Source organism: Hyperolius riggenbachi, chromosome 7 (genome assembly GCF_040937935.1).
Source record: "Hyperolius riggenbachi isolate aHypRig1 chromosome 7, aHypRig1.pri, whole genome shotgun sequence".
NCBI lineage: Eukaryota > Metazoa > Chordata > Amphibia > Anura > Hyperoliidae > Hyperolius > Hyperolius riggenbachi.
Window position 1 is genome coordinate 310,015,976 of NC_090652.1, and position 15,935 is coordinate 310,031,910.

General features: G+C 40.7%; 1 protein-coding gene across 1 annotated transcript; it reads right to left on the reverse strand.

The window, feature by feature from the left end:
* Nucleotides 1-13,057: 13,057 nt before the first annotated feature.
* LOC137526190 (olfactory receptor 10AG1-like) lies at nt 13,058-14,053 on the reverse strand. Its single transcript, XM_068247409.1, has one exon. The coding sequence runs from the start codon at nt 14,051-14,053 to the stop codon at nt 13,058-13,060; it is 996 nt and encodes a 331-aa protein (XP_068103510.1).
* Between the last annotated feature and the right edge of the window lie 1,882 nt (nt 14,054-15,935).

The window sequence follows — 15,935 nt, forward strand, 5'->3', positions numbered from 1 at the left end:
CACTGTGTAATATATATATATCAGGATATCTAGTTTAAAGAATGTATGGTAACTGTCATATTTACTTTGTAATACACATATAGTGTACAGTGTATGTGTCAAGCAACAACCGTTGAGTTCCTACATACAAGGACATTTTCAGAAGTGACTTATGGCTGCTTTACATCCTCTGTCCCGGTGTCAGCAGCACACAGAAAAATACCTGCAGAAACTCACCTCGATGACTGAGTCAAGCAGCCCCTGTGTGACAATGTGAACTCCTAATATAGTCTTGTCTCTCCCCTAAGGTGTATCCCTCTTGATACATTGCCAGTGCTCTTCTGGGTGTCCACACTTTAGTTTTTTTTTAGGCACTGTAAACAACAGATAATGCAAAAGCACTCTGGTTCCATTTTTTAAACAGAGAGAGAAGATACAATAAACTGAAATACAATAATGAGGGGAAAAGATTAGGATACTACCAAATGTTGTTGATTAATTGTTTCTCAAATGCAAAATCATCCAAATTAAATTTCACCCAATGTTCAATTGTTGAGCTGTTTTATATATATATATATATATATATATATATATATATATATATATATATATATATATATATATATATATATATATATATATATATATATATATCCTTTTATAGTACGCTCCAAGGGACCAGGAAAAGTGATTTGCTATATCAAAAGTTTACTATATCAGAAATTGTCCTAGAAATGGCCCGGCATGCCCTGGTACATTCTCCTCTACAAAATGCCAACTCTGTCCTCTCATTGGAGGTCCAAAAACAAGCACATTTGGTGGACTACAAGGTTACGTATACCCAGGGCTGCATAGTCAGCCTGGACAAACTGCTGGCACAGTATCCATGGATCTTAAAAAAAATGCTATGCTGTCACTGAATAGAGGTAGCCACTCACTTCCTGTGAGGGGCTCTGATACCTGCAGGGGCTTTACTTGCAGCACATGTCCTGCAAACGTTCTGCTCGCACTTGAGCCAATTATGAAGTCTCTCTTTAAAATTCAGCCAATTATGATAAGCCACTTGCATCTGTAATGCAAGTGGCTCCGATATCTCTGCGGGTAGGACCTAGCACTTTCTCCTTCACCCTCCTTAGTTTTGCAGCTCTGATCTGCACTACAAGTAAAAGTAGCCTGTAGTGGGCTCCACATGCTACCAGGAGCATCATCACTTGCAAGGGAAAAGATACTGCCATAGGCGTCAGGACAATATTGTGGACGGGAATGCAAGCAAGGATATGCGTGGCCAGAGCCACGTAGGTGCAGTGTGGCCAGCCAACTCCCAGTCAGCAAAAATGAAACTAAGCTGCGGCGGGGGAATGGAGGATCGTTGAGGACCGGCACGGGCACAGGACAGATGCAGGGGGCTGGTAGAAGCCCCAGGTAAGTGAAACTTTTTTTTTTTTTTAGGTGGCTTAAGTATCATTTTAAGTACCCTTTCTCATATGGCATTATCAATAAGATATAATAATAATAAAAAACACAAAGCACCAGATGCTTGAAAAAAATACTTTAATAAAAATGTGGACAAAAACACAAATTATAGTAGTATATAAGGAGTATATAAAGTTTGAACATCATCAAAGTTTTAAAGAGTGCATGCTGCACCAATTTAACTTCTTGAGATCTGTGCTGACTTTTTAACTATAAAAAAACACTAATAAGTTGCTTTATTAACTCCCATACCACACATCAATTGTCTCCTTTTCCAAAAGGTATATTCTATTACATGTAGAGTCAACTGAATTGCAAACAATTTTTTTGGGGTTAAAAAAATGGTCCCTTTTGTCAAGAAATGATTAACCAAACAAATTGATAATATACAAATATACAATGTTTAAGGAGGAACAATAGTGAAAATAACATAAAAAATACAATTGCTTACTTTTTACAATATTCACTTAAAAATATTTAGTCAGTGTTTGTCCATTATAAAATCTTTCCTGTCTCTCATTTACATTCTGAAATTTATCACTGGTGGTGACATCTTTAGTCCTGCCAGGTGATCTATTCGAAATGTTCGTTACTGAGAATTCTGCACACAGAGGGAGATGCTGCTTGCTTGGCAGTTGGAAACAAATGTTATTTCCCACAATGCAATGAGGTTAACAGACAGCAAACTGTCAGGACCATGGTCCTGACATCACACTGTGGGAGGGGTTTCACCACAATATCAGCCACACAGACCCCCCTGATTATCTATTTGAGAAAAGGTAAAGATTTCTCATGGGAAAGGAGGTATCAGCTACTGATTGGGATGAAGTTCAATTTTTGGTTAAAGTTCCTCTTCCGCCTCCCTGGCGGTAAGCCTGACACAGTGTCGGGCTAACCGCCGCAGGGGATCGCATTGCCCCGGGAGGATTTTTTAAAATAAAATTTGTTACATAGTCTTCAGCTAGCACTAGGCTAGCGACCTGTGCCCCCAAAGTGCCTCCGCTCTCCCCCAGATCCCCGCCACAATTTATACCCCCCAGGGATCCCGCGATGGCGCAGCCTCCCGATCAGCTCCAGGCTTCGCTATGGGGAGGATCGGGACTGTGCATGACGTCGATGACGTCATGACGTCATGTCCGATCGTCGCCATAGCAACGACTGAAGCTAATTGGGAAGCTGTGGCTCTTGCGGGATCGCGGATGGGTGAGTGTTGCCGACGGCGATCGGGGGGAGCAGATAGGTGCCGGGGGACTTGGGGGAAACAGGTAGCTAGCCTAGTGCTAGCTACGAAGTTTCAAACAAGTTTTATTCTAAAAATCCCTCCCACGGACGCCGCCTCATAAACTGAGCCAGGGAGGTTAAATACAAGTGAAAAAGCAATCAGCCAAAACTGTTTTGAAGTCACATTGAGGTCAGATTCTTACCAGAAACAGTAAAAGCATAAACATTTAAGGGTATTAGTATTTTTGTCAGTTCTGCATATACATTGATTACATCAGATCTCAACTGCTATGGCTTTTATCTATTTTCAAAACATCAGTTGCTGAGATTTCCAAGATTGGAAAAAAAAAGACTCGAACTGTGCAAAGAAAGTCAAAGTCGCTAGCCAAAATCATTACCTGGAATGGGAGTAAGAGGAGGCATCCATGAAAGATCCAATCAGTTTCAATGTTCGGGAGCTTTCTAATAAAACCAAACATGGGGTACGTAATAATACAGACAATGGTGTACAGAAAATATAGACACTAATACATAATACAGAATTGGTAGATATAGTAATTAACCCTCCTGGCGGTTTGTAAAAATCCGCCAGGGGGCAGCAAAGCCGTTTTTTTTTTTAAATTTTTTTTTTCATGTAGCGATACAAGGTCTCGCTACATGATAGCCACTGCTCAGCGGCATCCCCCCAGCCCCTCCAATCGCCTCCGGCGATCGGAGATCAGGAGATCCCGTTCAAAGAACGGGATCTCCTGGAGGGCTTCCCCCGTCGCCATGGCGACGGGGTGGGATGACGTCACCCATGTCCTCGACGTTGTGACGTCAAAGGGGACTCCGATCCACCGCTCAGCGCTGCCTGGCACTGATTGGCCAGGCAGCGCACGGGGTCTGGGGGGGGGGGGCGGCTGTGGCGCCACAGATAGCGGCGGATCGGCGGGTAGCGGCGGTGATCGGACTGCACACGCAGCTAGCAAAGTGCTAGCTGCGTGTAGCAAAAAAAAATTATGCAAATCGGCCCAGCGGGGCCTGAGCAGTGCCTTCCGGCGGCTTAGCCCGAACTCAGCTCGGGCTTACCGACAGGAAGGTTAATGACAATTGTGATGATCAAAAATGTATAGCAATTCTAAGACACAAAAGGGAAAGAGATTACAATCAAAATATATAGTAATGCTGCATTTTAAATACAGTATACAAATGTCAGAGTTTGTAATGTAGATTTGTTAGCAGTTTATAATGCTATTGAAACACATCAGCTCTCATTCACACCCCTTGTTTGAGGCTTCACTCCTGCTTTATTTGCATTGCCACTGCCAGACCTGCCATGATGCGACCTGAGGCAAATATTTGGCACTTTCCAGAGGTTGCAAACTGATATGGGCCCTGGAAAAAGTAACGCTTTCTGTGCCATTGTTCTAATGGCTGCATGAGCCCAACACACAGGTTAATAATTATACAAACTTTGGAATATGTTGTTGCTCTCCAGGATTCATAAAAAAACCTGTGTCATTCTGCAGCAATGTTCTGATGACTTCATGTACAAAGGTACAGGCAAAGCAGTAGACTTTGCAGACTATCCCTTTCAGCCAGCCCTCTGAAGACATTCCTTAGATTCACACACAGGCTAGTGTCCTTATGGTGTCTGGTTACGGACACAGTGAAGAAGGTAATAGCAATCTGAATTACATGTCTAGAGATAAGGGTGATGGGATCTGCCTGGAATCGACCCGAAATATCAACAAATGTATGGGAACTTTCAGAAATCTAAACACCAGGAACTATCAGAAATTGTTCATTTGATGGAAACACCCTAAATTAAAATAAAATCTCTAAAACAAGTACAGGGCAGGGGGATATAGATCAGTGCTGATTAGTAGTGAGATACATGTAGATGTAAAACAAAAGAAAAAACAGGGCACCGAGAGCCCAATAGTGCAATATAGTTTTAACAGAGAAAATCTGTCTAGATAGTTCGTGCAGAATTATACTCACAAAAAAGGGTCACCAACAGGCAACCACTTGAAAGGCAGGTGGGGAGAATTGGTACCCGACCCCACTCGGGTATAAAAGTCGCTCTCTGTAGACAGGAGAAAAAAGGGGGCGTACCCCTCCACCAAGGGCGGATAAGTAATATGTATCAAACGCAGATAGAACAGAGGCGCCAAAAAGAGTAAAAACACTATTATTTAAAAACAGTAAAAAGAGGGAAGGTAAGGTGGACTTACCTCCCTCTAGCAGTGGACAACAAAACTCTGAGGTAGAGTAGAATGCATTTATTAAACAGTGTAACTCCTAAAGATGCAACGCGTTTCGCGGGCCACAGCACCGCTTCCTCGGGCTATACAGGAGTTCAAAAAAGCTGTAAATGGGACATATACATAAATCAACAAAAAAGCATCAAACACTGACAGAGGCATACAGCTGTAACACTGGAGGAACATAAATTTCATTATAACCAGCATCTGCTGGTCTGTGAAGGTCAGATTAGTCTATCTTATCTAAGCAAAAAACACACACACAAAAAAAAAAAAAAAACACACACACAAAAAAAAAAAAAAAAAGAAAAAGTTGTGTGACAGTGGGGAGAGTGCATGCTCTCTAAACTGTTTTTACACTTGCATAGTCTTGGCGGTTATATCATTGTGACTGTTTCAGTCCGAATATACATGTGTACAGAGTCTTGCATTAACTAGAATAAAGTAACCCTCTCAGCCCGATTAGCTGCATTGAAATCAGGCTTAGGCAGAGTAGGATCACCTAGGATATGTGCTATATAACACTAAATGCTTATAAGTAACAACAAGACATTTACCAAGTGCTTGCTCTAAAATTAATGGCAGTGAAAGAACGATGTGTAATAAGGTGGTAATGTCTACTACCAGTGGAACAAAAAAGCGAGGAGCTGGCTGTTAGCCAGTGGGTGACATACCTGTATCCAATCCAAGTATTGAATGAGCGCCTCTGTGCGGGCGTGCTCCATAAAGCCTCTATTTGTACTTAGCTAGGAGAGGTGGGGGCCAATCAGTGTGCGCCACGCGCCGGGAGAAGTACGCCCACCATCGGCCTGGCCAATGGGGAGATCCGGTGGAATTCCAACAAAATGACGCCTATGTGGCGGTCGCCATCTTGTGGGTTGGAATAGGAATGTCTCCTGTATGGCAGTCGCCATTTTGTTGGTTTGTATGTGGGGCAGACATAATAATGTCGCATGGGAGGGCGGCCGCCATCTTGTGGGTTAGAAAGGTACTTTTGTGTATTGATGCTTCGATGGTGGCTGCCATTTTTTTGGTGGGGAACCAGGAACAACTATATGAAGCAGAGTGCTGATTGTGATAGACAATTCGGGAAGCTATTTGCAGAGACAATAATTATAAATAGCATATGATCAATAATCAAATATAAATAAACGTGCAACTGGAAAAAAATAAACGTGCAACGGGAAGAAAAAAAAAACAAAAAAAAAAACGTGTTGTTAATAGGTATCAATCTGGTGTTATGCTGAAACTTAGACATGATATATAAAAGACTCCATAAGATATCAGATTAAATGAGATGTATAAAAAAGGATGTATAAAAAGAATGTATGAAAAACATTCTACAAGGTATCTAAAAAGACCATACAATATCGAATTGATAATATAAAAATAAATATAAATATAGATGTAATAGACAATATGGGTATAAATGCATGTTATTAAATAAACCTTAAAAAGGACTAAAAATTCTAACACATCTTAAAAAGAGAGCGACTAGAAAAGTACATAAAACATTCGGTCAGGTTGCTGCAGCCGGCACCATAACAGATTTCCAGTTTATGAGTAGTGTAATTAAAAATTCCGGAAATCTGTCACACAACTTTTTTTTTTTTTTTTTGTGTGTGTGTTTTTTTTTTTTTTTTTTTTGTGTGTGTTTTTTGCTTAGATACGATAAACTTATCTGACCTTCACAGACCAGCAGATGCTGGTTATAATGAAATTTATGTTCCAGTGTTACAGCTGTATGCCTCTGTCAGTGTTTGATGCTTTTTTGTTGATTTATGTATATGTCCCATTTACAGCTTTTTTGAACTCCTGTATAGCCTGAGGAAGCGGTGCTGTGGCCCACGAAACGCGTTGCATCTTTAGGAGTTACACTGTTTAATAAATGCATTCTACTCTACCTCAGAGTTTTGTTGTCCACTGCTAGAGGGAGGTAAGTCCACCTTACCTTCCCTCTTTTTACTGTTTTTAAATAATAGTGTTTTTACTCTTTTTGGCGCCTCTGTTCTATCTGCGTTTGATACATACATGTAGATGTAGCTCAGTTAGTTCTAAGAAAAACAATTGTTCTACATTTAATTCAACTTCTTGCTTGCGCATTCTAATTGCTTCTGTTTAATACTTTGGCTACTAAACTGCTGTGCATGTGATTACACCATAGGATCTGCTTGAAGTAAAAGCTGATCTCTTCATCTTGACCCTTCTCAGTGGAAAGGGACTGCTTATCACAACCCCATCTCACTTCCTTCCTTTCCTTACCAAGCTACTTATGTCAGTGTTCAGGGTCCAAAAACATCAAATAAACTGTAGGTGTGTATCAAAATACTGTAATATAGGGTTTCAAAGACCAGAGTTAATACAATTTTAAATAGTAGATAATTAAAGGCATTCATATTTTGTACTCTGTCAAAAACTGTCCTTACATATTTGGCTTCACATGAGGAAGACATTGTCCCCATAATGCATTCTTTCAGGGTAGTGGGTGAATATGAAAATCTTTGGCACTTAACTACAATATTATGCAGTCTGGTTCATGACATCACTAAGGTCTTCTTGCATTGATAGTGATCATTCAACTTAGCTAGCTGAAATATGAACCATTTTATTCACCGCTACAGTATGTCTGTGTCCACTGTGACTTCACCTAAGCCAGGAGGACATCCATATATTTCTTGTAGCTGAAGCATGGCCTTGCATAATTGGGCTCGTCCCTGTGCAAGCTTCTAGCACTAATTGGTGAAAGGGAATATATGTTCGATGAGCAAAAAAATGATTGATTTTCACCATTAAAAATACTTTTATTTTCTCAGTTCAAGTTCTGGTAAGCTCTACAGAGGCATTCTTACCAGAACTTGACCTTCTAATGTTTTCTCCTTTTTTGATTGCCTGATGAAGCGGGAGTTTTGCCCGTGAAACGCTTTGCATATACTTGGAGAATCACCAATCAATACTATTGTTGTTTTTTTGACGGCTCATTGTCTGGTCCTTACCTGAGGGAGGTGAGTCCACCTACATCCCTCCTTTTAAGCGTTTTTTTAATATTTTATTCTTGTTGGCGCCTCTGTTGTGTTTGATTACTTTGTTGATCTAGTCCACCATGGGTGGAGGGGTGTATCTCCGTCTTTTTTCCTGTCTACAGAGAGCAACATTTTAAATACCTGAGTGGGGTCAGGTTATAATTCTCCCCACTTGCCGTTCCAGTGGTTGCCTTTGTGGTAACCCAATTTTGTGACTATATTTACTATTGATTTACATTTTCCAATTTCATCTGACATACTGCACCATATTGAGCTCCCGGTCTCGTTTGTGTTTTTCAAAATTTGGTTCTGAAATAATGCAACAGTGTGTATTATTCCACACATCTTTCCAAGCTGCTCAAGAAGCACAGTGCACACTTTTCCAGCCTGTCTAACTGCCGAGCCCGTTCTGCTAGACGGGATAATACACAAGTACCAAAAAAAGTAGGAACAAAGTTATTGCTGATTTAATCAAGAAATAGCTAAAATGTCAAAACTGCTCTGGTCCATAAGGGGGAAAGAAGGTCTGGAGGCAAAGTGGTTAATTACCATTACCTTAAATATGGTATATTAGTTTAATTTTGGGCACATTTACCCAAATATAGCATGCTTGACATTAATAGTAAAATTGTGTTTATGGTGTCTACTAGAAATGCTCATTCAGATTTGCGATTGAAAATGTATTTACTGTATTTATTTATTTTTAAAGCACCCACATATTATGCAGCACTGGACATTATAGTACAGACAATATTTAGGGGTGACATACAGCAATAAGACAATACAGGAATACATGCAAACCAGATCACCAGCGTTGCTTGTAAATTTTTGCCAAAGTCATTTTCGCATCGAAAATACCATTTTCGGTTTTGCCAAAATTTTTGTGAAAATAAGCTTGAATTTTCGCGTTTTCGCCCAAATAGCAAAATTAAAGGAAACGTGTCATATTTTTGCCCAAATAGCAAATTTAGAAAATAACTGCTACCGGTATATTCGACAGGTGCTTAGCATGAACATTCGAAGATTGATAGGAAGTAATGTCTTCTCTCCCCATATTAGGCCTCCCATGATTCTTAGCAGCAGAATTGACCCAGGAGCCATATAACTACAACCAATCAGACAACAGACAGCCCCCTGAAAAGACTAGCTCTCTAACACACCAGCCTCTGTTGGGAAGAGTTAGTGGATGTGATAGGAGTAGAGAGAGCTAAGCTCGCTGCTGCTAATTTATTTGCAGTCTACTGTGTGTTTGTGGTTTGAAAATCTCCACAAATACAAGCTACAGCAGGCTGGATTGTACTTGTATTCTAAAACAAAAGTATTTTTTAAAGGAGAACTGTATTGAGAGGTATATGGAGGCTGCCATATTGGGATATGTACACTGCCTGCTTCTCCAGGACCTGACTTATGGTGGTGATGGTCACTCTGACCGAGCCGCTGCTCCCCCACCACTGTAATTTTATGGGATATGTACACTGCCTGCTTCTCCTGCCTTATGGGGGTGATGGTCACTCTGACCGAGCCGCTGCTCCCCCCGCCACTGTCATTTTATGGGATATGTACACTGCCTGCTTCTCCTGCCTTATGGGGGTGATGGTCACTCTGACCGAGCCGCTGCTCCCCCCGCCACTGTCATTTTATGGGATATGTACACTGCCTGCTTCGCCTGACTTATGGGGGTGATGGTCACTCTGACCAAGCCGCTGCTCCCCCACCACTGTCATTTTATGGGATATGTACACTGCCTGCTTCGCCTGACTTATGGGGGTGATGGTCACTCTGACCGAGCCACTGCTTCCCCCGCCACTGTCATTTTATGGGATATTAGCAGACCCAAACCTGTTTAAAATCGGGCTCTAGGTCTGTGTTTCTCGCTGCTCCCATGGCATGTTAGTGCGCACGCACGCCCCTGCCGCATGTTAGTGCGCACGCATGCACACCCGCCGCACATATATACGTGTGCATACGCGGGCGCCCGCTCACACGCCCGCCAGGCTCCCTGGCCCTATCCTCCTGTCTCTGTGAGGCTGGGTCCATGCTGCGCACATGCACAGTAGCAAAATGCATGGACCTAGCTACACAGAGACAGGAGGCACACGCAGGGACACAGGCATTTATTTTACTATACAGTATAGGATGTATATTGCTTGCTTCTCCTGGACCTACCTTATGGGGGTGATGGTCGCTCTGACCGAGTCGCTGCTCCCCCCGCCACTGTCATTTTATGGGATATGTACACTGCCTGCTTCTCCTGACTTATGGGGGTGATGGTCACTTTGACTGAGTCGCTGCTTCCCCGCCACTGTCATTTTATGGGATATGTACACTGCCTGCTTCTCCTGACTTATGGGGGTGATGGTCACTTTGACTGAGTCGCTGCTTTCCCGCCACTGTCATTTTATGGGATATGTACACTTCCTGCTTCTCCTGCCTTATGGGGGTGATGGTCACTCTGACCGAGCCGCTGCTCCCCCCGCCACTGTCATTCTATGGGATATGTACACTGCCTGCTTCTCCTGACTTATGGGGGTGATGGTCACTCTGACTGAGCCACTCCTTCCCGCTGCCACTGTAATAATATTGACACGTGCACTTCATAAAATGTTTTTTTTTTTTCAAATCCCTATGTATTTTGAAGCGTTTAACAAAAAAAAAGAAAAAATTTTCCCCTTATGCCCACTGTTCTCCTTAACATACTCTGCCAATTTGGTAATTGTAGCTAGGAAGGGGGCTTTGCAATTTACTGAAATTAGGCGAAAATAAACGCTAAAATATTTTGGTGAATTTTCACTTGTCGAAGCAAACATTGTACTTATTTTGGTGAAAATTCTGCAAAAAGAATATTTGCATTTCCACTCATCACTGCAGATCACAAATCACTGTATTAGTGATGTAGCGAACATCAGATTTTTTAACACAAATTTACCGCAAATGTTCACGAACAGGCTATTTGCAGAGGCCTCCATAGACTTAAATGGCAGGAGAACGGCTGACAACTTTATCAGGGTGCTATGGGTGCTCCAGGGTGGCAGCGTGGGTGTGCGTTATAAGTGCGGTATGCGGCGAGGAGAGCGGAGCCATGCAAGAGGAAGACGGAGCTGCTTCAACTATACTAAGTATAGCTAGAGCTAAAACATTTTTCAATTTTGGCTCTAGCTATACAGAGTATAGCTTTGCTATTAACCAAGTCAGCGGCCATTGACTTTAATGTAAAATGTGAATGCATTTTTTTTAAAAATTTGCATTAAACACGAACATTGAACAGCCCAAGTTCGTCGTGAACTGTTTGCCAGGCGAACTGTTTGGGCCATCTCTACACAGTATGAGTATATGAGTACAAGGTAATGCATAGTCACTGGATGGGTGCATGAAGATTAGGCAAGTAGAGTTCACTCAGATCCATCGGATGGCTGTACGTTGATGGAGGTGCTTGATCAGGTAGGAGACATAAGGAGGAGGACCCTGCCCAAAGGCTTACAATCTAGAGGAAAATCAGCATTTATCAATCAGAAATAGAATTTCCGCTAAAACACTGCATTGCTGCAACTCGGTAATTTTCACCCAAGCACAGCAATGGACCAATCAGAGAGTGCAGAGTCAACTGCATTTTGCCTATTACAGAATGCAAGAAAATGACCCAAAAAACTGAAAACTGAAAGACTCTGAAAACGAAAAACAGAAATCTGCAGAATCGGTAATCGGCATTGTCATTTCCAACCACCCTAGTTTCTACTCATTGCATGCATACTCATATAACACACATCATACCCCCATTGCTTCTCACCTTCCCTTGTTCAGCAAGCCCAGTTTATATTTTTTTACATATTAATGCATGGCAGATTTATAATAAAAGTAAAACTTCCCTTTCAGAACTGCTATCTCATCACCTCTCAAAGACAGTATCACATATCTTCTACCACGCCTGAAATATTCATTTCTGAGATTGTTACCAACCACTGGACTATTGTTATCTCCTGGGGGTGGAGGTCAGTATTTAGTACATGGATTTCAAAAATTGTGTAAATGTATGGAAAGATTTTGTTCTAACATCGTACAACTAAAATATTTATCACACTACATAGGGAAACATGAGGAAATGTACCAGGAAGGTCTGATGAGTAACAGCTTATTTAAAGGACAACTGTAAAAGGAGGAATAGGGAAGATGCCATAATTATTTCCTTTTAAACAATACTAGTTGCCTGACATCCTGCTGATCCTCTGTGTCTACTACTTTTAGCCATAGCCCCTAAACGAGCATGCAGCAGATCAGGTGTTTCTGACATTATTGTCAGATCAGATGAGATTAGCTGCATGCTTGTTCCTGGTGAGATTCAGAGACGACTGTAGCCAAATAGATCAGCAGGTCTGCCAGGCTATGACTATTGTTTAACCACTTCATCCCAAAGGGGTTTACACCCTACCAAACAAGAGCGATTTTCACCTTTCAGTGCTCTTCCCTTTCATTTGCCAATAGCTTAATCACTACTAATCACAATGAAATTATCTATATCTTGTTTTTTTCAACACCAATTAGGCTTTTTGGTGTTGATATTTGTTTTCAGTAATTACTTTAATTTCTATGCATTTTAAGGGGAAAAACAAGGGAAAAAAATGAAAAAATACACTATTTCTTCAATTTCATCCCCTGTAGTTTTAATAAAACACTGCTACTGTACATAAAACCCACACATTTTATCTGCCTAATTGTCCTGGTTATCCCAAGATTTTAATGATGTCCCTAGTACAAAGTATGGTGACAATATATTATTTAAAAATAAAGGTGTATTTTTTTTTGGGTGTTCATTTCATTGAACTCACATGCACGTGTGCGGAATTGCACATGCACACAAGGGAGCATGCATGTGCATGCCCTGGAGAGCGCACAAGAGTGCGGGAGCGTGCATGTGCAATTGCACAGTGGCAGCAGCGCTGTTTGACTTATAAAAACATCCTGAAGCCGTTAAGAGGCTCTAGCAGGACAATTTAATATGCCTGCTTGTCATTAAGTGGTTAAAAGGAAATACATAAGGCAACTTCCATATTCTTCTCACTTCAGTTGTCCTTTTAATATGTCAGGTTTAGTAGGCATAGAATAAGTCAAAACTACATTAGTTCAGTAGTATTTTCCAGAATGGTGTATAGTTTTAATATTAGCAGCATCACTTGAGTTGGCAACTTCACTTAAATTGTTTTTCATTTTTAAAATCAGTTTCCTCAAAGCCGCCTTCATCTCCTTGTTCCTCAGGCTGTAGACGAGAGGATTAATAACAGGTATAACAAGGCAATAGAAGAGCGATATCATTCTGTCATTCTTGTCAGATCTAGAAGTACCCAGCCTCAGGTACATGGACATTGCAGTGCCATAGAAGAGAATGACGGACACCAGATGTGAGCTGCAGGTTGACAAAGCCTTTTGCCGACCCTCTGATGAACGCATGGCCAGGATGGAAATCAGGATTTTAATGTAAGAGCACACAATGAGAAGAAATGGTAGAGCTGCTCCACACAGACAGGATATAAAGATGGAAAGTTCATGTTTGAAGGTGTTTGAACACGCTAAGCTGAGTAGAGGTGGGACATCACAGAAAAAGTGGGCAATGTGATTAGGTCCACAATAAGGTAAACTGAAGACAATGCTGGTGTCCACTAATGACACAAACAACCCAATAACCAATGAGCTAACAGTCAACTGATAACACAATGTTTTGCTCATAACTGATGTGTACCGTAAAGGGTGGCAAATAGCCAAATACCGATCTAGCGCCATGACGGCAAGAAAAACACATTCTGATACACCATTGGCAAAGAATATGAACATCTGAAAAACACAGCTCAAGACAGAAACAGACTTTTCGTCAGACAAGAAGTTTTCCAGGACCTTGGGGACAGTGATTGTGATAGAACAGAGTTCATGGAAGGACAGGTTTCTCAGAAAAAAATACATGGGGGTGTTGAGAACTGGTTCAAAAGACACAGCCAGAATTATGAGTCCATTTCCAATCACGGTGAGGACATAAGCTAGCAGAAAAAACATGAACAGCACACCCTGCAGTGAAGGAGACAAATCAGAGAAGCCCAGCAGGAAAAAGTGCGTAATGTTGGTGTGCATTACCTTCCCTATCACAATGGATATTTCACTGTAGCTATAACGGACAGTCACAGTGTTTTGTATGCATTACAGCTTTAGTATAGGAAATTACTGAATACAAACATATGATAATAAACTTAAGAGAATATTTTCAAATGTAAAATTCATGAGAACTCTCAGACCATTTATCTGTAGCCTTCTTCCACAATCTGAAAGATACAGAGAAATAATAGTTATAATGATAGTCATAATAATAGCAAGTTCATATAAGTTGAGACAGATAAATGTAAAAGATTAAAAGTAACAGAGGTGCCAAAAGAATTACAATTCTTAAAGCAAATCTGAAGTGAAAATAGCCGTATAAGATAATACATTATATGTGTAGTACAGCTAAGAAATAGAACATTAGTGGGCAAGAAAAGAATCTCATATTTTTTATTCTAATACAGAAAGAGTTAAAAAAAACTTAAAGTGGACCCAAATTAAAAATACAAGATTTCAGAAATAAAATCTATTTTCTAAATTATGATAAATAGCAGCCTTTTTCAGCTGCATGATGTCAAATATAAAATATTTTACATTTATTGGAGGAACCCCTCCCTTCCTTTCAAATTGCCGGGACAGAATCCGGCAAACTGGTGGAGTAGCTGGTGTCCGGCAATGGAGGAATTGCTAATGGCTGCCACCTGTATAACCCTAGTTATGTAAAGAGAAGGGTGAAAAGCATGCACTGAAATGCTCATAGGCTTGAAGGAGTGTTTATTTATCTTTGTATGTGTCAGAGTGCTGCAACTAAATATTTTGAATTAAAAAAAATGTTTGGTTTGGGTCCGCTTTCAGTTGTTATCTGTGCAAAATAGCATCTCTGAGCCATTCAATCAATTTAGGTTGAATACAGTCCTGTTTTCTGAAGCACTTAAACAGTCAAGAAACCATGAGACAGCTTGAGATAAGGTTTCCCTGTAGTAAAAGTTCAAAGGGTCATTATTTCTGTTTTGTTTTATAGTTTAAAACTGCAACTGTGACAGAACGATGCAATGTTACAATAAAAAGGCTATATAACTGAAAATAAAAACATGACTCTTTTCTTTGCTGCTCATGTTCTATTCATTATCCATACTACACATACAACTTATTATATCAGTTTAAAGTGTATTCTATACAGTTTAAAAATGGAAGGCGAGGGTAGACTTACCTCTCAAGAATAAAGCCGATGTCAGTGGTTTGCTTACAAGTTTTGTGCAGAAAAAAAAATGATAATCAACCGTTTGCAATGCATTTCATGAACTGACCCCACTTCATCAAGCAAAAAAGAGTATACAGGAAATATCTCCAATGTGCATTGAGCCTGATCCATTAATGGCAGCATGTTGGAGGCACTCCCTGGAGATACTCCCTGTACTGTATTTTGCCTGTTGTAGTGGGGTGAGCCCATGAAATATGTGCATATTGTTGGATATCAATTCTCTTTATAAGTGAATTTATTCTGGAGGGGTAATTTCACTCTCAAAGCAGTGAATTTGGGTGCATAGCTTGCCTGGTAATCTGGGAGCCGCAATAGCTCACAATTTACTTCGCAACCTTGGCGGGGCCAGCAGGGTGATTTGAGCGTGGGAATCCAGATTTTGGCTATATATAAATAGGTGCAAGATTTGGCCTATTATACAACTGAATATAACTATATAACTAGATATATATTATATATAATATATTGTATAACTAGGTAATGTGGTGGTGACCGTCTGAGACATAACAGCATAGTGGTATTATAATGGTGTTGGTGCCCTGCTATAGTGAAGTAAAGCATAATTTGCATCCAATCCTTGGGATGAGCACAGTGATTACTGAGGCATAGTGTCAGTGTTGTGGTATTGCCACTTTGCTAAAGTATAGTTGAGTGCCA